General features: G+C 41.4%; 1 protein-coding gene and 1 pseudogene across 1 annotated transcript in view; one reads left to right on the top strand and one right to left on the bottom strand.

Moving 5' to 3' along the window:
- LOC101535813 (phospholipid-transporting ATPase IB-like) overlaps nucleotides 1-25,789 on the bottom strand; it is a 143,879-nt gene that overhangs the window by 97,327 nt on the left and 20,763 nt on the right. Inside the window, exons 7-13 of the mRNA XM_004577703.4 lie at nucleotides 18,718-18,791; nucleotides 14,466-14,535; nucleotides 11,105-11,232; nucleotides 10,124-10,235; nucleotides 6,220-6,382; nucleotides 1,785-1,912; nucleotides 384-461 (exon numbers count right to left, since the gene is read on the bottom strand). Of these exons, the coding sequence (XP_004577760.4) occupies nucleotides 384-461; nucleotides 1,785-1,912; nucleotides 6,220-6,382; nucleotides 10,124-10,235; nucleotides 11,105-11,232; nucleotides 14,466-14,535; nucleotides 18,718-18,791 (753 nt within the window). The remainder of the gene's footprint in view (nucleotides 1-383; nucleotides 462-1,784; nucleotides 1,913-6,219; nucleotides 6,383-10,123; nucleotides 10,236-11,104; nucleotides 11,233-14,465; nucleotides 14,536-18,717; nucleotides 18,792-25,789) is intronic.
- On the top strand, nucleotides 19,937-24,279 carry LOC105941705 (cyclin-G1-like; annotated as a pseudogene).

Raw genomic sequence — 25,789 nt, 5'->3', positions numbered from 1 at the left:
CCTCCTAAGCACATGGTAGCTGTTAATATACCTGTTCTGTTTAACATGATGCAGTATTATTATGCATGATGCAATACCATTACCCCATACTTCAGTATTATTACCCATGATGCAGTATTGTTACCTATGATGTAGTATTACCAAATACCCATGATGCAGTTCTATTGCATATGATGCAGAATTATCAAGTATCCATGTTTTGTTATCCAAGATGTATATTATCAATATTCTGAATAAAGAATGTCTTTACAATCATACAAGGTTTCATGTGTGTCAATTTAAACTACCTTCCATGGTGGACTTTGGCAGGTTAACCAGCACATGCTGTGCTAGAGCCTTCTTAAGTACCTCCGATATTGTCCAGTTCCCACAGAGGCACTCACCTGCCCAAGCTCTTCATTGAGATTGGATGTTCTAGCCATGGCATAGACATCATTTACTTTATAATGCATATCTTCATCCTGAAAAAAATGAAAAATATGACCCAAGCCAGATTCAAAACAAGGCTCAATATCACTGCAAAAAGGCAACTGATCTTTCTTCATGACTAAAGTTTAGGAAGAACTTATAATGGAGACTACAGAATACTTGGATTGAAACCATACATGCTAGTTTCTCTTATATTTTAGAAGACTTTATATGGAAGTAGTAATGTGTAGAAAGAAATTTAGAGGGGTCAGTGTTGGGGCCTAACTGGCTAAGCTGCCACCTGTGATCCTGCCAATCCATATAGGCAATGGTTTAAGTCCCAGCTGCTCCATTTCTGATTCGGCACCCTCTTGATATGACTGGGAAAGCAGTGGGAGATGGCCCAAGTGCTCGGGCTCCTGCCACCTGTGCGGAGCTGGATGAAGATCCTGGTTCCTCGTTTCTGCTTGGCCCAACCCTGGCAATTGAGGTAATCTGGGGATGTGAAACCAATGAATGGAAGAATCTCTCTCTCTCTCTCTTAACTCTGCCTTTAAAATAAAGTAAGTAAATGTTAAAAGAGAGAGAGAGAGAAAAAGGAAGGAAGGAAGGAAGGAAGGAAGGAAGAAAGAAAGAAAGCAAGCAAGCAAGAAAGAAAGAAAGAAAGAAAAGGAAGAGAAATGTTGATGTATTGATGTGTTGATAATCTGGAATTAGATAACTTGACTTTCTGGGGCCAGCTTGTGGTGTTAGCATCCCATATGGGTTCCAATTCATACCCTAGCTGTTTCACTTCCAATCCCTGTATCTCTCCTTCTCTCTGTAAAATCTGCTTTTCAAATCAAATAAATGTTTTTTAAAATTCATTTAAAAGAAGAAAGAAAACTTGGCTCTACTTTTGCAAAGCTGAGATCTTCAGCAGTGAACACTTGTGCTTATCAGTGACTCCATCCACAAAATGGGAACAGCAGCACAGATCTTCCAGCCCTCTTGTGAAAACTGAGAACACCTTTCAAAGCACTGCTGTGCAGCAGTTGAGACACCACTCAGGACCACTGAGCTTCATATTGGAGCCTAGCTTTGCATCCCAGCTTTGCTCCTAAGTCCAGGTTTCTACTAATGCAAGCCCTGGGAGGGAGTCCCTGTCATCCACTGGGGACACTCAGACTGAGTTAGCTCCTGGCTTCAGCCTGACCCAGCTCCAGCTGTTATGGATATTTGGGGAGTGAATTAATATAAGAGAGCTCTTTCTTCTCTACCATATTTCTCTACTTTCAAGGGGGAAAAAACACACACCAGAATCGTGTTTTTAGCAAGAAAAAAAAAGCAATAGATTGGAGTGAACTTGTTTCTGAATTTCTGATTTTACCACTCACCCAGTTTATGAACAGGGCCTGAATAAGTTTCACAATTTCCAGAGTCACCAGCAGACTGATGGGAATGAGGTTGTGGTACAGGATGATAAATACCAAAATGTCCAAAGCAAAGCTGTGGGCACTGACGTCTGTGGGAGAAAATCAGAAGACCCACATCATGACTTTGGGCATCGCCTTGGCACCATCATGGGATGCCCATGCCCCGTGATGAATGTCTGTGTTAGAATCTTAGCCTTGCCAATGATTCAAGTGGGTGATTTCAGGAACTTCAGTCCCTGTCACCGATGTTAGAAAGACAATTGGTGTTCTTTTTTAAAAATTTATTTATTTGATATTAATTACATTGCATTATGTGACGCCGTTTCATAGGCTCTGGGATTCCCCCCACGGTGGATTTCTCCACCTTGTTGCAGTATTATAGTTCAAATTTAGTCAAGATTCTTTCATTGCAAGCATATACCAGGTATAGAGTCCAGCATCTTATTGTCCAGATAAGTTCAATGGTTTCTTGGGGAGACCATCTCTGGTCTGAAGGCAGGGCTGACAGAATATCATCCCAATCAATTGAAGGCCACAACATAACATCAACAACAATTTACAACATTATGGAATTCTTTGACATGGTACTAAGTAACCAATATGTTACAACATGCAAGCTCTTAACCACATCCTGTGACTACTTCATTGACATTTCAATTTTAGTTTATACACAGAACTGGCTGCTACACACCTTAAAATGGCTATAGGGTACTATTCAGCTGTCTCTTGCCTCCTAGCTTCAGCCTGGTCAACCTTGGCTGTGGCAGGCATTTGGGGAAGTGAACCAGTGGGGTGGGAGACATCAGTCTCTGTTTTTCAAATAAATCAAAAACAGGTAAAATAGGCATGGCTTTTCTTCATGAAAATTGCTATTGAAAGTGGACACAAATCTACATGCTTTACAATATGTACTTGCTAAGGACAAGGAACAATGAAGCTCAACATTGAGGAAGACACAGACCCTGCCCAAGGAAACTCAGGGCTGGCACAGCTTGAGAACATAAGCCGACTCAGCCAAGACAGCATCCACACAAGGTCATGCCACTCAAACCCAGAAGGGGCTTTCAGAAAATGAAGTGAGAAACGTTTGAAGAAGGAATTTGCAAACCTCAGGAGATGAAGGGAAGTGAATGAAGAGGACTTCTCCTTGGAAACAACATGCAAAATCAGAGATACAGGGATCTAAGCATCTAGGAGGGTACTCCAAACACTTCATGGAAAATAGAATTAAGAGGAAGATTTAGAGGTGATGGCTGAGTCAACCACCTCCTTACAGAGAATGCCCACCCTGCATGTGAATGGCTGCACACACCTTCACCAACCCAACTATTTAAGTCACCTTCACAAGAGTTGTGGAAGACAGGTGAGAAATCATAATACCAAACCTTGCTACACTCCTCAAAGAGATGCCCTGTGTCAGCCCTCCCCAAGCGCCTGGAAGTGTGGCACAGAGAGAAGTCTGATACTTGGGGCAGGGAGAGGGAATTGAGTCTCTGTGCTCCACCTACTGCAGAAAAAAACATTCAAGCTGGGCTGATTTTCCCAGACCTTTGTCCCAGGGCCAAATGTGGAGTGGATATTTGGAACTTCCACAGCCTAAGGTCCTTGTTACCGTTCCCCCCTTCACCCCTGGCAAACATGGGCAAAAAGCAAATCTCCAGCTAAACAGACAAGCCAGGAGGGAGAGCTTAGGAGTTCTGCTCAAAACAAGGAATTCACCCTATTGCACAGAGACCCAGCACCTGGTAAAACCCGAAGTCTGCTCCCTCACCAACCAACCCTTACTCACAGACAGAGCTTCTGCCCTTGCCTGGCATTGGGGAGAAACCTGCTTTTCAGCAAGTTTAGTTTTTTTATTTTTGTTTTGCTTTGGTTTGTTTTTTTGCCATGTGTTACTGCTAGCATCTGCTGGGCTTGGAAGATATCCTCAAAACTTTCTAGGAAGCAGACTGTAGGATCCAGGCATGTCCAATCTGGGTTCAGTCTGGGCTGCTAGCAGGGTAAGGAGTAGGGGCTGCATTTACCTTATATAGCCAACAAGCAGCCAAGGGGCTGTGTCTCAGAAACCAGTGTTGGGTTAGTACGGCCCATCCCTAGGCCAGCGCCCGGAGATGGAGTGTCACCTGGAGACACACACATGGGTGAGGGAGAATCTTTTTGCTTTGCATCATTCCCAGGCTCTTGCAGGCCTCGTGTGCATTCTTAAACTCACACAGGACCACGTTACTGTGGAATTCAGCTGTGATCCACTTTGGTCCTCCCTGACAAGCTGTGGAGCTGACCCCATCACCTCTGCCACAACCTTGGGCAGATAGCAAAGATTCCCAGGACTGTTTTGTGACCCAGTGCCAAGCTGCTGAAGCCCAACACTAAATAAATCCTGATGGTCCCTGACCCCCAGGCCAAGGCAGCAGAACCTCTGGACCTTATCCACTCTCCAAGAGGAGTTCATCTGCCCTGTTTGAGCTGAATTCTACACTAGTCAACGTCACCAGGGGCTGACAGATACCACATCAGTTAGTGAGCCCACCTCAATAACAGATGGACCATAGCAGAGTGAGATTTGGTGCCACCCACTAGGGTATAAACTGATCTTGGTGGTCTTTGGGCTCCAGAGGCAATATAGCTTTGCAGTATTCTTGAACACAGGACAAGGAATCAGCCTACAATAGGACCAGGAAGAGGCCTGTAAGATGACCTAACACTTTTTTAGGCACTGCACCAATTCATACTAATCACTGCATCAACTACAGATTTGAGGCCTGAACCAATAAAAACCTATTATCAGAGGATCTGAAGAAAGCTCATAGGGTGCTGTCTGATGCTAAAAGAGCAGAGTATCCATATGCTCAGACAAAAATAAAACAAAACAAAACAATGAAACAAAGAAACCACAGAGTACTTAGAATGTCTAGAATGAGGGATGATCAAAACCAGGCTATCACCAATCCCTCAATGCACACATGATACCTTATTTTAACAAGTATCAAGAAGTTCCAAGCTACCTAATGTGAAATCATTTAAATAACAAAATAAAATATAAAGGAATGCAATAAATTCACAGGAGACCTCTCACAGGAAACTCTACAGGCCAGAAGAGAAGGGAGTGAAATATTCCAGATCCTAAACACAAAAAATTGTCGGCCTAGGATAACATACCCAGCAAAACTTTCCTTTGTCTTTGAAAAGGAAATAAAATTCTTCCACAGTAAAGAAAAGTTAAAAGAGTAGGCCTCTTCCAAACTTGCCCTACAAATGATACTCAAAGATGTTCTCTTGACAGAGAAAAGGAATAACACCCAACAAAACCAAAGGCAAATGCAAAGAACATCCCAGTAAAATAACAACAGAAGACTAAATCAATGAACAACCCATTGCTAAAGCGACAGACCAAACTATCACCCATTCATATTAACCCTAAATGTAAACGTAATAAACTCATCAATTAAACGTCATAGGTTAGTAGACTAGACTAAAAAACAAAACCCATCTATTTGTTGCCTACAGAAGACAAATCTTATCAACAAAGATCAGGAGAAACTATATCTCATGGATTTTGGTGGGGTTTTTTAAATTTATTTTCATTTCTTCAAACCACTTTCTTCCTTATTAAATTTTTCACTGACTCATAGCATCATGATTCAATAGTATCACTTTCTTCAAGAAGCTTCTTGATTTTATTTTTATTTTATTTTTTATTTTAGTTATTTTTATTTCTTCAGTGACACATTAGTCATTCAGTAGCATGTTATTTAACTTTATGGTGTTGCTAATTTTTTTTCTTCCTGTTGTTGATTCTGTCTTGTGGCTTTTCTTTTAAGAGGATGTCCAGTAACTGTGTAATGGAGACTATCATATCCAGATGTGAGGATACAATGAAGCATGCATGTCTACTTCCAGATCAAAGATGGACTTACAGTGAAACTGTTTACTATATCCTGACAATAGGATGCTGGACTCTCTGCCATTGTCCATGCCCACAATGATGGACATATAATTGTGTATGAAAAACTACACTATAGTAATGAGATAGGGGAACTCAGTGAGGGGGAAGGGATTTGGGGAGGGGATAAGGTAAATCCCAGGGCCAATGGAACTATATCATAAAATGATAATAATAAAAATAAGTAAAATTGAAAATAAAAAGGGAGGTGATGGATATATTCATTGGCTTGATTAGATCTTTCATGGTATATATGTGTCCAACAAAACATCCCATTGTACCTCATAAGTATATACAATTTTGGTCAATTCAAAACAAATTTTAAAAATTTTAGGAAAATAATATTATGTTTGCAATGCAGTTAGAAATAAATGCCTTCCCTTGTAAGTAAAATCAAGTTCCTAATGTCACTTTTAAAAGTAGAACAACTTCTGAACAACGGCAGCTCCTTACCGTTATTTAGGTACCAGATATTCGCACCGTAGCTTTGATTCCATATTACTCCTCCCACAAAGCTGATCAAGGCCATGACCAGCAGCATCATGAACAGAACGAGGATCTGTACATTGGTCACTTTCTCAACCTTTGATCTCTTGAGAGGTGATTTGACAGAATTCTACACAAAAGCACACAAACACACAAACACAAAAAGACCAAAACAAAACCTTAAGAAGTTGTAATGTACATATTGATGGCAAGAAGAGAAGGGTCTAACATCTGAAAGAAAGGTGAGGAATGTTAGCCTAGCAAACCCACACCTGGCACATGGCAGTGATGGCTGGTTAGTGGTCCAGGCTCCCAGCTTTGGCCCTGGTCTGCTCCTGACTTACAGGTGTTTGGGGAACAACACAGCAAATAGGAGTACGCTCCCTTTCACTCTCTTTCTTTCTCTCTCTCCACCTGGAGAGTGCATAATCTGGGAGTGGGAGTGGCCTGGGAGGGAAATAGTGGGCTCCTCCCTCTTGGGGTACCACCAGCCATGGGGGGGCACAAAAACTAGGACAGGGGCTGGGGTGGCTAGACAGAGAGACACCCAACAACATCTGTGAAGGCTGGATAGTTGAGCTGGTTAGGTGGAACAAAGTTTTATTTTATTTTATTTTTTTATTTTTTTTTTAAATAAAGCAAACATTTATTAAACTGTGATAAAAACATTCCATCAAATTACAAAACCTAAGTAAGAAAAACAAACAGCACATGCTTAACTGTAGTTGACATTCAAATAAAATTTGCATTCCTAAAATATTAGACAGTAATTAGAAAATACCAGCCAAAGTAATATTAGGATACTTTCACATGCAGTCTCAACAAATTTGAACAGAAGCAAATTTTAACAAAGGTAAATTTTACAGTAAAACATAGCAGTAGATTAAGGATCTTAACATGTTTATTTTACTGCTATTTGACACTATGATACAAAAATAAGAGGATTTACTTGACATTTTTAATAAATATTTCATGGGCTGTTGAGTGCCTTACTGGTGAAAAGATTTAACTGGCTAATCTCATCAATCTATTTTGTACATTTAGTAAGCATCAACTCTGCCCTACATAACTCTTAATGCAATTCACAGCACACAAATGGTTATCATATTAAATACATAATCAACTCGGACTTCTCAACAACGAGGAAATTAGTAAACCATCAAATGGACTGCTTACCATACACTTTCCTCATAACTAAATAACACACACACGCAAAAAGTTTTAATATCCATTGACATGTACGAGAGCAGAAGGGGATGTGGGACAGACTGGACTAGTCTGCCACACATACTGGCAAACCAGGATAGGGGGCGGGCCTGGTGGGGGTTATTGTGGGTCGTTCCGGCTGGGCTGCAGCTCCCACTGGTTTATGTGAGGGCCGAGTATGTGCTGGGCAGAACCAGGCTGGACTGCAAACACCCACTGGTTCCAGTGGAAGACAGGGATGGAAACAGAACCAACCCAGCAACTGCAACCACCAAGCTGATCGTGGCGATGGACTATGCTGGGCCCTGTTCTTGCTAGTACATACAAGAATCTGGTATGGGAATACCTCAGACAAAGTTTCTTTGGGGATCTTCCCCAATCAAGCTTCCGGACTCAGAATACTAACTATCAAATGACAGAAGACAGAACAAGTAATCAACCACCTCAGCTATATGCTGGCAATGAAAATACTGGGAAAACAGAGACTCTATGATGGACTATGTCAACCAGTGGATTCTCCAATGACCGCATCGTGCTTAGAGTGATGAGAGTGGCAGCAATTCAGAACTGTTGAACTATCAAAACCACTTGAGCAAGACCCTCGGAGCATGCCCCACATCTGGGACCTGCGGAGGGTGGGAGACTGGGTGGGGCTTCTCCCTTAAAATCTCCTTTTACATCAGATATATTAAGGAAACAATAAAATATACATATATAAATAAAAAACTTTTTAAAAGGCTCACAGAAAGTGAAAGCAAAGGATAATGTCCATTTTCCATCAGGTTTTTAATCCCTTCGCATAAATACATGTATACACACATATGTGTGTATACATATGTACATATATGTGTGTGTCATAAATAAATATGTGCACATCCAAGACAGCCATGTTGTTTTCTCACTTATGCAAGGATGCTTCAGAAAAATTTGTGGAAAAATTAAATTTACAGATAAGCTTATTTGAATGTCAAAAATTTTGAAATCCATGCAAATGAGGACTCCAGAAAGTTCAGTAATGTGCATACATAAAAAACCCTACTCAATAATTTCAATTTTTGCATAAAAATAAAATTGTCTTTTAATTTCCTTTTCCAAAGACTTTTTGATGTACTCTGATTTACGTGGCAGCTTCAAATGCTGTGTAGTAGAGATATTTCAGATATGTACTGGCTTTAAAATCTCTGGAAAAGGATATACTTGCTAGTTGTTGCTTTCCTAAGTCATGAACATTTCCGCCCTAAGATGTATATTATTCCGAGATGACTGATCAACATGGATAACACTTCTGCATGACTTAGATACACAAAGTTTTGTGATAGAACAGGAAATACTCTACCATGAGCTGCCGTGCCAACCAAGCATTCTGATGGGAGAATAGGATGCTTTATCTTCATCTACTGCAGGCATCTAAGTCACAGTTGAATGGTTTACTGTCATGTGTATAATCAATAGCACGTTAACAACTGAAGACAAAAATGTGTGGTATTGGGGAGCTGTCTGTGCTGCAACTGCATCCCAGACTGTGACAGTACAGGTTGCAGTGAATCACACTCAAAAGTGATTGTTAACCTTGGCACTTGGTGTAGGTATACCTTGTGCCATGTATGACCAAACTTGAAGTTATATTACTACCTTAGCCTGAGTCCATTAGAAGACAGAATCTATGGTCAAATATGTTCTTGCTGCATGCAACATCAAGACCATCAGAGTGAGGAGAAAAAGAAAGTGACAGACCAAGAGAGAAGCCTGTGCAAAGTGTGTTCTACTGAGTCAGCCACAGTTTTGCAAGAAGATGCACCCAGCTCCTCAAGGGCACGAGTACAAGCACTCACTGAAGAGCTTCACTACGGCATTCCTCCACGCAACAGTGACCCTGAACCAAAACGGTCACATGATGTTTCAATATGGACACTATGGCTAATCTAAGCCTCCTATCAGCCTCCTCTCCTTTCTACCTCCTTACTCCTAAATTCCATCTAGTCTACATGCCTGAAGTTTTCAGTCTATGTGTTGCCTTCCCTTGGGAGCTTCAACGTCTTGTAGGATGGGGCGCCCATGTATGTCCATGACATCCTGCACCTGCCACTCCTTCCTTAGGTGACCTATTGTCTTGACTGTCTTCCTCCACACACTGTAAGTAATTCAGGAACAGGAAACATACCGTGTTCCTTGCTACGCTACAAATTCTCAAAATTGACATCTGGAATTAAATGGGTGCTAACCAGATATTTACAGAGGGAATGTTTAAATCCAAATGTTGTTTTTCAATAACAGAAAAAGAATAGACTTACTATCAGCTACTTCATATAAACAATAAATATTTTTAAAATCCTAGGGCAAAACCATATGTACTGAAGGCAGACAAAAGATAATAACTGAGAGGCAAGGTACTTGCGATAGATAACTTACAGAAAACTTTGGAGAGAAAAAAATCACATTATGGGGGACACATGGATGTTTCCAAAAGCTCACGAAAAGTAGAATTAAGTGAAGTTTTAGAGCAAGTTCATTTTGGCGCAAAAAATGAAATTTATGTGTATTTCTTCATTACATGGATTTCCAGGAGCTTATTGAATACCACATGTATACTAAACCTGCTAACTCTATAAAGGCAGAAGGAAAAAAATCTAATAACAGTACTATTTGTCATCACAGCATATTTTACCTGCATGAATTTGGTGTCAAAGCCAGCGTAAATCACGATGCCAACGATCCACTGAGTATTTCTAAGTTGGGTTCCTCTTAACAAGACCTGGTCAGGCCCGATTGAAACAGGGCTACAAATAAAGGATAGCGTAGATGTGGTACCAGAGAGGCTTCCTCTTGTCTCAATGTGCAACAAAAGAATGAGCTTTTGTCCCTACTTGCATTTTCTTTTTCATTAAGTTTAACTTTTTGGGCAAATGACAATAAAACAACTACTCTTTCATAAAGTACCTCTCCCTATAACACAGGGATTGACTGAAGTATTCATCTGTCAGCACTGCAGAGATGCGCTGATTAAAAGTCAGGGAGTGAGAAGACCATTGCTTAAACCTAGGGTGGCTAAGAAATCGATTTGGCAGAGAGGATCATGTGAGCAAAGAAAGAGCTGTCTGCCGATTTATTGATCTGTGGAAGGCACCAAGCGAGGCAGTGCAGAGCACGGAAGGCAATTTCTGCCGGCTTTGTTGGGTTGACCGCCTCCCCTCCAGCACTGGCGACTCACTACACAACAGATCCTCCTGCAAAAGTCTGGAAAATTCCTCTCAAGTATGCACATGGGGGAACAAAACCAAGGATAGTTCCTGCATCATCAGCATCGACCTAATCACCAGGGGCTCTTTTTTGGTCATTTTTTAAAAAAATCTCATTCTTCCCATTGATTTATTCTAAGGGCTATTCTAAGTACTTCTGCTCTTAGGGACCTTGGCTTCTGTAGCCACCAGGAATAGCATTTGCACTGATTGAGAAAATGCCATGCATTTTTCACTTACATTTAGGAACTCCTGTCACAGTTACAAAGATGTGTCAGGGTACATTACAGTGAAAGAAACCAGGAAGGAGTACAATGTTGCAAAACGTTATTAGTTGACAGAACAAAAATTGCCACATTCTGTGTCCCCATGAAAGAACAAAAAAATGCTTGCAAAGAGAAATATGATACCTTTTACCAGGTAGGTACAAGGTTCCAACAAAGGTGTCGAAATGACAATTAGGTCCTTCGCATTCTATTTTTCCAGATAGTTGTGACAGTTGTTTCTCTGTTTGCATGTCAGCTGTATCTGGCAAAGCCTGTAAAATAATGTTGAAGGTGAAGGAAACTAAAATAAATGTGTTTCTAGTAATTAACAGAAGATGAGCTGAAGCCAGTACCAAGAAATGTGTTGCACAAACTGGATAACAAAACAATGCACATCAAGCTTTAAACTGGCCTAGAAGTCTACAGCCATACCACCCTGAACACGCCTGATCTCGTCTAAACTGGTCTAGAAGACTTTGAGATGATTTTTTTCAGTTCGTTTTCATAAAATCAAAAGAGGTACAAAGGTTAAGTGTTCGTCTGCACTGACAATCTAACTGTGAAAATGTAATCACCAATAACCAAACCCATACACTGTTTAGGACGCGGATTGTGTAGCTGATGACACAGCTATGTATTGGAGTCAAAAATAGGAGGGATCAAGCAATGGTCCTGAATCAGTGCAAATATCAAATTCTCCCAGAGGTCCTATTAAGATACAGATAGGTGGTACCCAGCCCCAGGATTCTTTAGTGACCCTGGAGTCAGGTGCCAGAATTTGTGTTTCTAATGATTCCCAGGGGATGTTGCCACTGCTATTGTGTAGAGACTGTATTTTGAGAATCACTGAGCCAAAGAATGCCCAATTCTGGTAAATCGTCCCAACAGGAGCCAGCACTGACCTTAGTTCTTAAGGTCCTGGTGAGCAACCCATGCCCCATATTAAGGTGTCATGTTTGAAGCCTAATTATATAGCTTCCTGCTTAGTCGGACCCTGGAAGGCAGTGAGGTTGGCTCAAGTAACTGAGTTCCTGTTGTCCATATGGGAATCTTAGACTGAGCTCTCACCATCCAATTAGCCATTGCAGCCACTGGGGAGTGAACCAGCACATAAGAATGTTTTATCGTTCCTTCTCCTGCTCCAATAAAAAGGAAATAGGAGCTTCTTACAATATGCATCTCAAAGAACATGAATTACATTTTATTTTATTTACATAAATTTTTAAAAGATTTATTTTATTTTATTTGAAAGGTAGAGCTACACAGAGAGAGTGAGAGAGAGAGAGAGAGAGAGAGAGAGAGAGAGAGAGATCTTCCATCTCCTGGTTAACTCCCCGTAAAAAGCTGCAATCACCAGAGCTGGCCTTCTCCAAAGCCAGGAGCCAGAAACTTCTGGATCTCTCATGTGGATACAGTGGCCAAGGACTTGGAGCCTCCTCTGTTGCCTTTCTCAATGGCTTCCAGGCCATTAGCAGGGAGCTAGAACAGAAGTGGAGCATCAGGAACTCAAACCAGTGTCCATAAGGGATGCTAGTGCCACAGGCGGAGGCTGAGCCTGCTAGCACATCTCCAACCAGGGAAGGGATACTGTTGTGATTGTGAGATGGAAACAAAGACAAGTTGCACATATGTCCTCTGTTGACAGCAGAGGAGGTGCTTCTTATGACCACTGGGCAAGGAAGTGAATTCCAGCTCCCCTGTTGCCCAGCAGGGAGTTAGGGGTGTCTCTACACAGCCTAGAATTCCACATCTAAAAGCTTTGCTTCTGGGTCTGGCACCATGGGGTAATAGATTGAGCCTCTGCCTTGAAGCATTGGCATCCCACATGAGTGCCAGTTCAAGTCCCTGCTGTTTCACTCCTGAACTAGCTCCCTGCTAATGTGCCTGAGAAAGCAGAAGATGGTCCAAGCCCCCAGGTCTCTGAACCCACATACAAGACTCAGAGGAAGCTCCTGGTTTCAGACAGGGCCACCTCCACCATTGAGACCATTTGGGGAGTGAACCAGCAGATGGGAGATGTATCTCTCATTTGTTCTCAGTCTCTCTGTGTCCTTGTCTCCAACCCTGCCTTTCAAATAAAAATAAATATCTTTTTAAAAAAAGAAAAAATGTTTTCCATCTTGCTAAGCTGTGCTCTTCCTGGTTCTTGGACTACAAAGGAGAGATTTTTGCTGTGTGTTTTCTTTTTTCAAGGTTCCCAGACAGTCCATCTTCTTCTCCCAGGCTCTCAGAATCTTCTTATGTTTATGTCGTCTATAGTACCCAAAGGCGAAAGTTGCACTTAGCAGGCAAAAGAGGTGAAAGCGCGCCTGCTTCACACTGCCAGAAACAAGCTTGCAACCACATCTTTAAAAACAGGAAGGTACAGCAGGCTCTTAAAACGATTAGCACTAGAAATAAAGCTGACATTTAGCAGATAAAGGGTAAACAGACCATCTACTTCATGTTGCTTATATTGCATCTACAAAGACTATGTATTATCTTGACAAGTTCTAATATTTTTCCCACTCTGTAAGAGCAAAATTTGTTGAAAAGATGAGCAAGCGTGAATAGTTAAGTGTAAAATCAGGGATTTCCTTACCAAGCAAACTAACAAAGCAAACAAGGAGCTATGTTTACATCAATGTCTTTCTCCATTAATTGAAAAATCATCTCCTTGTACTCATGATCACCAGTTTTTCTGAAATTCAGAAGACAGTGTTTTAAAATATTTTTATATTGTTCTTGAGATTTCTTTCTGGATTTATGCATTATTTAGAAATCTGATTTTTTTTAACGTGTAGTCGCATTATTCTTGAAATGCAGAGAGACAGAAAGAAAAACAGAGACAGACTGAGAAAGCTCTGCTTTCATTCATTGACTCACTTCCCCAGTGCTGGCAACAGTGCCAAAAAACTCCATCCTGCTCTCCAATGTGGGTGCTAAGAACCCATGTACTTGAGTCATGCCCCACTGTCTCCCAGAGGAATGCATTTACAGGAAATGAGTAGAAAGGAGAGTTGACAGTCTACCTTGGATTTGGGCTGTTCACATCCCACTAGCAACTTACGTACGGTGCCAAGCATTTGATCTCAGGTGGGGATGTTGAGAGCCGTAGTATACAGGATGGCAAAAGCCACGGTATATAGGATGGTGTAACCTTCACTGATACCATCCTCTCAGTCCGTTTATGGCATTTTGCTATGACAGTCTTTTGATCATCAAAACACTGATGAAAATCATTTCAAACAACGCCCATAAAAGTGTGTTATTGCTTTTGATCCAACATTTATAGCATATACATTCTCCTGATAAAAGTAACATGTTCATCTAGTTCCCTTTTATAACAGCAATAACAGCAATAATAATGTACTCTCTACATGTTTGATGAGGATCAATTACATCCATTCAATATTGGTGACAATCAGATTTTCCTAGTGAAAAAACAACTGGTGCCTAACAAAACTTGACATTCGATGCTTGAGTGCACAATTGGGATTTAAAAAAAAAAAAAAGATATCTTTACCTGCCGTATCTTTAGATTTGTCTCTCCATCCAGATTAGATGTTGCAACGTAACACATTGACTGAGCTTCACTAAGGAAAATAACACAAGCAATACTGAAGGTTACTTCTTCACCCAACTATTTTTCCAATAATGAAAAATACAAGATGTAACCCAAATGAATAACCAATCTTCAAAATGGAAAGGACTATAACCAGAGAACCATTTTACTGGAGACAGCAGCAGTCCAATCCTGCCAGCCTAAAATTCACCTTGTTCAACAGCTGTTTCAGCAGAAAAGGATGTGCCGTTATAGTCGTGTGCAAATGCTCTCTAACCTCGGCAGGACAAACAAGTGTGCTGGAACTCAGAGATGCATCTAAAGTGAAATAGAAAATGCGGTTCTTTTCTAAAGTGGGCCCCATTCATATCAGTTCAGGCACTGCCTGCGATGTCTGCGACCCATACTGGAGGACCTGCTTCGATTCCCAACTCTTCCCCTCTGGTTCAGCATCCAGGCAGGCAGCAGGTGATGGCACCACGACTGGGTCTCTGGCATGTGGGAGACTTGAAATGATTTCTATGTTACTGCCTTGGTTCTTGCAGGTATTTGAGAATGAACCAGTGGAAGGAAGTTCTCTCCCGCCCTGCTTTTCCCCCACAGTGTGCATGCATGTGTGTGCCTTTCAAATAACAAGGAAATACACAAATAAAAAGTCTTGCAATTTTCCGTTACAGTTGCCAGCTATTCACACTACCTGGCCTTTACAAGGAATACATAGTTTTTCAGGACAAGTGTGAAAAAAACTACGCTTGGAGTTTCTTGTTTCCATCCAACAGCAGCAGTTACGGAGTTAAACGCCACTTTAACAAACATTTAGCTTGTGAGACTCTGCGGCATGTCACATGTCAGTTCATTTCTAAACACTAATTGTTTGGAAGAACAAATAATCACAAAAATTTTCCCTTAAAAATCTGTTAAGTCTGACTTGTCTTGCTGGCTCTATCTCCTCCACTGAGAAATTAGTTTTAAAGTAAAACAAACTATTCATTTACCCAGCAATCTAATAATTTAACTGACGTGCGCATCTCTCTTATTCATGACTTCACTTTGCCTTGTTCCTGCTACCCTCAGTTAACAGGCCAACATCACTAAGTGGAAAATTCCAGAAAGAGCCAATTGATACATTTTAAAGTGAACCCCAAACTGAGCCATGTGATGAAATCGTGTGCTGTCCAACTTCCGCCTCACAGGGATTTGCATTGTGTACTTGTCCAGCATACCTACATTCATGCTGCTCACCTCTATCCCTGAACCTGGGCTATCAGACCAGTTGTCGAAGTATGGCAGTGCTGGTGATCAGATGACCCTACTCTCTGTTAACCCAATGCTCCATCTCAACGCCTACTTCCTTCACCTCACGTCCTCTCATCACGCAGGCACTGACCATCTTCCATCATCACAGCAAGCATGAGTACAGCAGAATAGCATATTTAGACATCACACTGACATAGATTTTATTCTGGTGTATTGTTATGATTTTTATTTTTATTAATTACTGTGAGTTTTATTGTGCTTAATCTATAAATTAAACTTTATCATAGGCATATATGTACAGAAAAAAACAGCACATATAGAAATTAGGACAATCTGCAGTTTTAGGCACTCACTAGCAGTCTTGGAATGCATCCCATGTGCATAAAGGAGACCCCAAATAATGCCTAACATATAGTCTAATATTAAAAATATAACCTCACTGGGGTTGGTGCAGTGGCTCAACAGGCTAATTCCCTGGCACCCCATATGGGTATGGGTTCATGTCCTAGCTGACCAGTATCAGGTCTAACTCGCTGCTGGTGGCTTGGGAAAGCAGCAGAGGATGGCCCAAAGCCTAAACTCATACGGGAAACCAGAGGAGGTGCCTGGCTCCTGGCTTTAGCCATTTGGGCTATTTGCAGAGTGAACCAGTGGATGAAAGATCTCTCTCTCTGACTCCTCTTTTCTCTGTAAATCTGCCTTTCTAATTAAAAAAAAAATAATCTTTTTAAAAATCTATAGCTTCATTGAATAGTCCAGTGGTAGGATGTAGTTAGCTTCTCTAAACCACCATTCCCCACTTCCACCTCTTCTCAATAAAAAAAAAGAAAGAAAGAAAGAAAGAAAGAAAAAAGTGAGAAATTTGACAGAAAAAAAAATGTCTATTTGGGTCCTGAAAATTAACCAAAGACTTAAAGCAAGGCAGGGATCTTTCATTGTAGAAAAACAGCCAAATTTTGGTTTAGAAAACAAATAAACAAAAACAGTAAGATACATAATGTTCCACTTGGTCTCTTCGCATCCCCTGCTTTCAGCCGTGACTTTGAAAAGTTCCCCACATTCCCGGTGCTGAGAGAGCACAGCAGAGCCTCAGCCCTCAGGAGACACATTTCCAAGGAGCCATCTGCTGGGCGTTTCTCTGGAAGACCCACTCGAAAGCCTTGTCTGTAGTTCAGGTCATCTGAGCGGCTTACGCCCTTTTTCTGACTGTCAGTCTCCTTGTGGGAGTGTCCCCTGGTCTTGACTTCTGCTATGTTGCATCCTGTGCTCATCAAAGTAGAAACTCAAGGTCTTTGGGGTTTGACCAAGCCCTGCAGAGCCAAAGTTTACCTTCACACAGGGTGACCCTCCACAGTTCCTTTCAGTTTACTCGGGGTTTCCAGTGTTTTTACTTTTACACTAGCTCACACAGGCATTGAGGGGTGTGTGCGTGTTTACTGGAGTCACGGAGAACTGCTTAGAAAATAGAATCTACACAATGTCTAAGGGAAAATAAGTTAATGATTTTGTCTCTTTTCTTTGCCTTTCCCTTGTTTCCCTCAAAAATACTGCATCTTATACAAGCAGGGCAGAGTAAGAGGCAAGGAAATACATACACAAAAATGATGAAGCAATTATACACAGAAGTGTTCTCAGGATACACACCTGGCCTCCTCTGTCTACCTCATACTCTGAGACAGATCCAAGGAGGAAAGACATCAGCAGCTAAGCTCTTTTGCTGGCTGGTAGAATGCATTGATCACAAAAGACCAAGCTGCATCCGGCTGAAAGAAGAGTTTGTGCAGGTATTAAGGCTGTTCTGAAAGTTTGCAGGCTGAATCCAGAATGCATGCACATCTCTCTCTCTCCAATGTAGCATGATGTTAGAACTCCAGGAACGGGCCCGGCGGCATGGCCGAGCGGCTAAAGTCCTCGCCCTGAACACCCAGGATCCCATATGGGCACCGGTTCTAATCCCGGCAGCTCCACTTCCCATCCAGATCCCTGCTTGTGGCCTGGGAAAGCAGTTGAGGACGGCCCAAAGCCTTGGGTTCCTGCACCCGCGTGGGAGACCTGGAGGAGTTTCCAGGTTCCTGGCTTCGGATCGATGCAGCACCGGCTGTTGTGCTCACTTGGGGAGTGAATCATCAGATGGAAGATCTTCCTCTCTGTCTCTCCTCCTCTATGTATATCCGCCTTTCCAATAAAAATAAATAAATCTTAAAAAAAAAAAGAATTCCAGGAACACCTTCAGAACCCGCTGAGATGACTGTTACTTGATCTTGGGATTGAGATGTTGTCCATGTGGCTGTGGCCCCGGCTGTGTTGTAGCCATGGAAAGGTACCACTAAGACTGTCCCAGACTTACAGCAAACATGATGGGGATGAGGCTCAGCTCTTCAGCAGGCCCAATATAGAAGCAAATAAGACCCAAGAGGCAGCAAATGAGTTCCTGTAGGAACTCTGTATAAGGATCCTTCAAAACAGCTGGTGAACGAAACAAAACAATTCCAGAAAAAGGACGGAGGCTGTGTTTCAAAACATGGGCCTCCCCAAAACTCACTGAATGACATTGAGCAAATCATGTTATTTCCATGTAAGTCGATGTGTCTGTACAATCAGAACACCGAATTATTCTTCAGGTTAGTAGACTATTTCTAGAAATTACAGAAGAGATGGGATTAATTGATGGATTATGATAAAAGAAGACGTAGCCAGAGAAATAATGTGATTGTATAAATAAAGTTTTACTGGAATTCTTCCATGGTAAAGGCTGAGTTGAGCAGCAGCAACAGGGACCATGTGGTCCACAAAGCTGAGCATTTCCACCATCGGTCCCTGTACGGAATAGATATGCCACCACCAAAAAGAGTGAAGCAGAGGAAACACCTGCTGCCTTTGGTTTCCTTACATTTTCCGAGAATCGCCAGGTCGTTAATAAAAATTGTGTAAACGCACACAATGGAACATGACTCACCTGGAAGAAATCAGCAGCATGTCTGCAGGCAGGAACTCGCCGTTCGAAGCCTTCACGATGTCACCCACACTGACCTTTAAAACCAGGACACAGAAGATTAAGTGTGACATTTGAAAGCACAAATTAAAGCAGCATGTGTCCAATGTTGCCAAGAAGAAGCAAAACGTGCAAAGTTGAGTCATCCTCATTCAGTTTAGCTACCTTAGAAGAGTTTTATTTTTTTTATTATCATTTTATGATACTGTTCCATAGGCCCTGAGTTTTCCCTTACCCCCTCCCCAAGTCCGCTTCCTTACTGAGTTCCCTCACATCATTACAACAGTACAGTTTCTCATAAACAGCCATAAGTCCATCATTGCAGGCATGGACAATGGCAGAGTCCAGCTCCCATTGTCACGACACATCCAACAGTTTCACTGGGAGTCCATCCTTGATCCAGAAGTAGAGATGCACACTGCACTGTATCCTCACATCTGGACATGTCAGTCTCCACTACAGCCACCATAAATCTCCCCAAGTGAAAGGCCACAAAACAAAATCAACAACAGGAAAAAGAAATAGAAACTTACAATGCCATAAAGTTAAATAACATGCTACTGAATGTAGCTGAAGAAATGAAAAAAGGAAATCAAGAACCTTCTTGAAAAGAATGATGCTACTGTGTGATCTATGAATCAGTGCAGAATTTAATGAGAAAAAGAAGTGTTTTGAAGAAAGGAAACTAAAAACAAAAACATCAAAATCCATGAGCTGTAGTTTCTGTTGATTTTTGTTGGTGAGATGCTTTGGAGTCACCCCTCTGATGTCATTCTTTTCAATCCAGAGTGACTTCATCGCTTCACAGCCACTGGAGGTGGGAGCATTTGGCAATGTCTGGGGACAGTTTGTTGTGCTTTTCATAACTATAGGGGTAAGGAGGATGAAGGCTGCTGAACACCACAATGCACACTTTGGACTCCTTGGCAAGAGTCTGAAACATCAGTGGAGCCACAGGTGACCAAACATGCTCAACAGTGAGATATTTCAACATTTGGGCAAGCAAGTGCAAAAGGAAGAGACCCCAAAATACACCCATTGTCTCTAGAAATTGCTTGATTTATATTCACTCTTCTGCGGAGAAACAAAAGAATGCCTTTTTTCATTCTCAGATGAATCCCCCAGAGCTTAGCATCTGCCTGTACGTAATAAGTACCAAATGGATGCGTGAATGATTGACGTTATGGCTGAACTGCAGTTTCTAAGTAAGAGATTGGGAGGGAATGGCAGTAACAGCAACCACACATGGAGAAAGTGTCGTGAGCACTCCGTGTTTATTTTTTGACTAATCTTTGAGCAATTATGCTGTGTTGAGTACTGATGACATAATTCTTAAGACCAAGACCCTTCCTAGGCAGCTACAAAGACATGTGGTCAAAATTCTTTCCTCAGCCAATTTCTGGACCTATATTAGAAATCTAGATTTTTCATTTTCTAATGTAATTAGGCAGATAACTTCCAGCGTAATTAATTGGATCACAAATTAATAACACCATCCTCAGTCATCATGGGGAACTGGTTCCAGGACCCTCACAGCTACCAGAACCCAGGCATCCTAAAGTCCCTTACATACAATGGCCTAGCAATTCCACAGAACCTGTACACATTCCACTGCATACCTCAGACTGTCTTTAGATCATTCATAATTCTCAGCCCCATGGACTTGCTCTGCAAGTAGCTGCTATATTGTATTATTTCAGAAATAATGACAAGAAAAGAGATCTTTATGTATTCGGTACAAAAGCAAAGTTTTGCTTTGTTTTTTTCAAGTGTTTTCCACCTACACTTGGTGAAGTCTGCAGGTGTTGTATCTGAGAATATGCAAACATACTCCAATATTAAAGTGCAGACCCTTAAGAACTACAACATTGAAGGACAAAAAAGGTAAAACATTCACTTCGTAATTAAAGCCCTCGGAGTGCAATGAATAATACCACATTCATAACTAACACAAACAACTTATGGGAAGATCTGTTTTTTAAAAAGGCTGTCATAAGACAAATTGAAGCTGTGCAATTAAAACCAGTTTCCCCTGAAACAATATTGATGTGGAAAATTACACACCTGTGGACCTGCAAGCAACCTTGCTGAAGCGCATTCATGGCCTGCCAGCTCTCCTAAATCTTTCTTCTCTGTCTGCAACACCCCCAACATATTCCTTCTTCCTCCTTTTCAGGTTCTCATGTTTGAAGGCCTTCTTTTGATTGTAGCAGGCGGATGGTATACAAGAGACTCAGAAGAACAGGAATTTCAGGTCCCAAGGCTTCCAGCTATTTAACTTGTTCTGCCAGTGCCAGGCAACGAGGCAGATGAGAACTCAACCATGGCAGCTCACTGAGCAGGAAGCCCCCCCACTGCAGCCCCCACTTCATTCACCCAGCCACAGAGAGCTGACTGTGACTGCCATCATAAATGGAGGCTCTCAAAGGCTCCTCTGAGTCCCAGGGGGAGGCACAAAATACACTCATTGTCAAAGTCACCTGTTCTTTCAGGGAAAGAAATATGGATGCTACTTGGAAATATCCTTAAAGATATCATTCGAAGAGGTTTTTTACGTGGGCTACCAATTAAATATTGATGGGGACAATGTCAATATCCACCCCTCAAAACACATTCAAGTTTGCCCTCAGAGTATATCCTACCATGATCTGGACGTTTATGTTCCCCTAAAAACTCCTAGGTTGAAACTGAAACCCCAACCCTGCGATGTGGTGGTGTTAAGAGGTGGGGCCTCTGGGAGGCAACTGGGCCATGCAGATGACTCCCAGGGAATGGAACTGATGCCTTGCCAAAGAGACACAAGGGTGTGGCTATGCTCCCTTCACCATGCAAGAACATGACTGGGGCCCAGCATGGTGGCTTAACAGCTAAAGTCCTCGCCCTGAACACACCAGGATCCAAAATGCGTGCTGGTTCTAATCCCCGAGCCCCACTTCTCATCCAGCTCCCTGCTTGTGGCCTCAGAAAGCAGATGAGGATGGCCAAAAACCTTGGGACCTTGCACCCATGTGGGAGACCCAGAAGAGTTCCTGGCTCCTGGTTTCGGATCGGCGTAGCTCTGGCCGTTGCGTTGACTTGGGGAGTGAATCATCAGGTGGAAGATCTTCCTCCTTGTCTCTCCTCCTCTATATATCTGATTTTGGAAAAAAAAACAAAAGAACGTGGCTGGAAGTCACCACCTGGGGCTATGCAGGACCTTACCAAACCCATCAGCTGAGTGAAGGGAGACCAGGACAAGCTTCTGTAGTCATGGTGACATTCCCTGAGACATCAGAAGGCTGACTTGCACCCTCTGCCACGTTGTTGGAGCATCCCTAAATGTTCGTTGCCTCAGTGGAGAGAATAGCATGGTTGGTTAAAAGCATGCAGGACAGAGGGAGAGCGGGAGGGAGAGAGAGATTGGGATTTCCCATTTGCTGATTTACTCTCTAGATGTCCACAGCAACCTGGACTAAGACAGGTGAAAGCTGGGAGCCAGAAACTCAATCCAAGTTTCCCATGAACGTTGCAGGAACCCAAATACTCGAGCCATCACCACTGCCTCCCAGGATCTGCATTGGGAAGAAGTTGGAGTCTGGAAACAGAGCCAGGCAATTAACCCAGGCGCTCTAATATGGGATGCAAACATTTTAACACTTCCTTAACCACGAGGCTAAATGCCTGCCCCAGCTATAAACTTTCCATACCAAAAATTTCCTGGTATTAAAATAGAATTATGCACCCACTAATGCCATGAATTAGTGCCTCCAACTGTTCATTAAAAATGATTCCAGAATAGTTCAGACTGTTATTGTTTCACAAACACTAAACATTGTGGGGCCTGAGACAAACAGTCAGCAGGAATCATGTTTACTAAGGAAAAACATTTTTCTTCTACTCCTGCTGGACATCCATTTCCAACATTTCTCAATTCCTGGCAGGTTTTTTTGTTTGTTTTTACTTCACTGGCCAAAATAGCTGATTGTTCAATGTGCTGCAAATCGCATTAAGCAACCTCATAATTTCTCAAGTTTAGTTTTTTTTTTAACTGTCAGGTTTTTTAGATGTGTTGTGTCGTTGACACCAGTCTGTAATCTGTGCGCTGTAATCTTGTAGTAAGAGTGAGTGGGGATTGCCCTTAGGCTCCAAGCAGACCCTGCGAAGGGCAGTGTTGTCTCGGTGGCACTGCCGAGACCCCCACCCAGGACGGCGCCCCCTCCCCAGACCTCTCCCCTCCTGCCCACTGAGGAGCTGCTGCCTCTGTCAAGGAGGCTCGATGCCATCTGAAGGTCTGTGGCTTGAGACTGATCGAGTGTGCGCACGATAATGGCCTCAGAATGACCACGGCTGAGGGACTTTGACGTAAAGAATCTCAGTAGAACTCAGTTTCTTGGTTTTGACACAGAGACATTTTCTCTAGCTGTGAATTTACTGGACAGATTCCTGTCTAAAATGAAGGTACAGCCCACGCACCTTGGATGTGTGGGTCTGAGCTGCTTTTATTTGGCTGTAAAATCAACAGAAGAGGAAAGGAATGTGCCATTGGCAGCTGACTTGATCCGAATAAGTCGGTATAGGTTCACGGTTTCAGATTTGATGAGAATGGAAAAGATTGTATTGGAGAAAGTGTGTTGGAAAGTCAGTTACCACTGCCTTTCAGTTTCTGCAACTGTATTACTCCCTCCTTCAGGAGAACTTGCCATTTGAGAGGAGAAACAGCCTTAATTTTCAACGACTAGAAGCTCAACTTAAGGCATGTCACTGCAGGATCATATTTTCTAAAGCAAAGCCTTCTGTAATGGCATTATCTATCACTGCATTGGAGATTCAAGCACAGAAATGTATAGAGTTAACAGAAGGAGTAAAATCTCTTCAGAAACATTCCAAGATAAGTGGCAGAGATCTGACCTTCTGGCAAGAGCTTGTATCCAAGTATTTAACCGAGTATTCATCAAACAAGTGTTCCAAACCAAATGTTCAGAAGTTGAAATGCATTGTTTCTGGGCATACTGCACGGCAACTGAAGCATAGCTACTACAGAATAACTCATCTTCCAACAATTCCTGAAATGGTTCCTTAATTGGTAAATTTGGGTCACTGTTAGTCCCCATGCAGGGGAAAGTATCCAGTACTGTAACTTCCTTCTATAAGAATTAGGATATCAATATTTTCAAAGTAAACAAAATGGAATTGCAGAAGGGAAGTGAATGCACTGATCTAGTCAGCTAGTATTTGAAGACATTTGCTGTGTATAACACTCTACAGGGAGGTCGGAATTCTACAATTTCTGATACATATGTAAGTCATATCATCCCACAGGCAAAAACAAACAAACAAAAACCCCCAGCAGCTTCCACCACAACCCCAAGTTTTAAAAGTGGCAGTAAAATCATATTTTCTTTTTGATCATAATCTTACTCCATTTACACCTATGGCTCATTTATAAATATATTAACCAGAGTACAATTAGACCAAACTTTTGGATCCTACGTGCACTAATTTGAGTATGTTATCTTATAAGCAAGATCAATATGATCTTTTTTTTTAAGATTTATTCATTTTATTACAGCCAGATATACACAGAGGAGGAGAGACAGAGAGGAAGATCTTCCGTGCGATGATTCACTCCCCGATCAATATGATCTCATATTTAAATATTTCAACTGTATTTAAAAAAAAAAAGCAAGACATGACAAATCAATCTCCACATTGGGTATCTGGAAGCTGCAAGTGTCTCAACACTCCAGTTACTAAAACTGATGGAATTCTAGAAAGCAGTTATATGCATTAAAAAAGTAAACTTGGAGTCACCTCATATATTCTTGACATGTCTTAATTATGATTTATCTTTTTCCACTCAAATTAATATTTAACACATGTATGATTATAAATCTCAATATGAACAATTCATTTTTAATAACATTTTACAGATGTCTGATAAGTTGGGCTTTTGGTGGTTGCTTTAGGGAGTATTATCAGAATAACGTGCAACAAAAACTCTTCTCCGAAGCTTTTCTCTACCACCCTGAGCTATGGATTTCATATTATTTTGAGTTTAAATTTGAAGCCTTCTAACTTCACTGCATTAGAATGATGCCCTCAGGCTTAGGAAGACTGTCTAATTGATATACACTACAGTGGAATTTTCTGTAGGTATGAATTCATCTGTGATGTAAAGTTAAAACAAATGTGAAGCACTAATGACAAGACTGGGAAAGTAAACAGTGAATCATTTCTTAACACTGATTTAGCTTTCTATATTTGATTGAATATGATTGATGTATTTAGGTAGTATTAAAAAGGCAAACCTACATAATTTAAACATTTTAAATTATGAGGTTTTCATCAAAATAACATTTCACAAACAATAGTAAAGGTTAGTGTTTTAGGCAGTGGGAAAATGGCTTCTTGTCACCAAAAATACAAATACCATCCTCACATGGAGACAATACAGGGGAATTACATTTAAATTTGAAGGCATTTTTTAGAAAGCAGGAAGAAAACAAATATGGGAAGTTTGGCAAATACATAATCCTAAATATTTTTTCGAGGAAAGTGGTGGTTTATACATATGATAAAATATTTTATACTGAATTAGTTGCCTCAATCTAGTTTTATCAAGAAATTTGTTTTCTATTTCATCAGTTGCTTGAATTATCACTTTGAGAACTTATTTTAGCCCACTAAAGTAAGTTCAGACAAGCTTTAACACTCCAGATATATTTGCTAAGTACTGGTTTTAATAAAATTGCTATTGCTTCTTAATTTAAAATTTTAGAATTTTATCTAACAGGAGGATATACTTTAATGCCTGTGCCACATCTTGAGAATAGTAGATGCTTTCGCAAATAGATCATGGAGGCAGAGTTCAGAAAACAAGGCTAGTCCGTGAGTATAAGGACAGTGGTTGTGTCGAAGTGCCATGGGGGATGAGCAGCACGGTGCATGGCTGAAGTTCAGAATGGCTGTGATGAGTTTTGATGTTGTGTTGTGGATAAATAGGAAATGCAAAAAAAAAATAGTAATCAAAGAATGACAGCATAGATCATCCTTAAAT

The sequence above is a fragment of the Ochotona princeps genome, chromosome 12 (genome assembly GCF_030435755.1).
Source record: "Ochotona princeps isolate mOchPri1 chromosome 12, mOchPri1.hap1, whole genome shotgun sequence".
In the NCBI taxonomy this organism is placed as follows: Eukaryota; Metazoa; Chordata; class Mammalia; order Lagomorpha; family Ochotonidae; genus Ochotona; species Ochotona princeps.
This window is presented reverse-complemented; position numbering and strand designations above follow the sequence as displayed.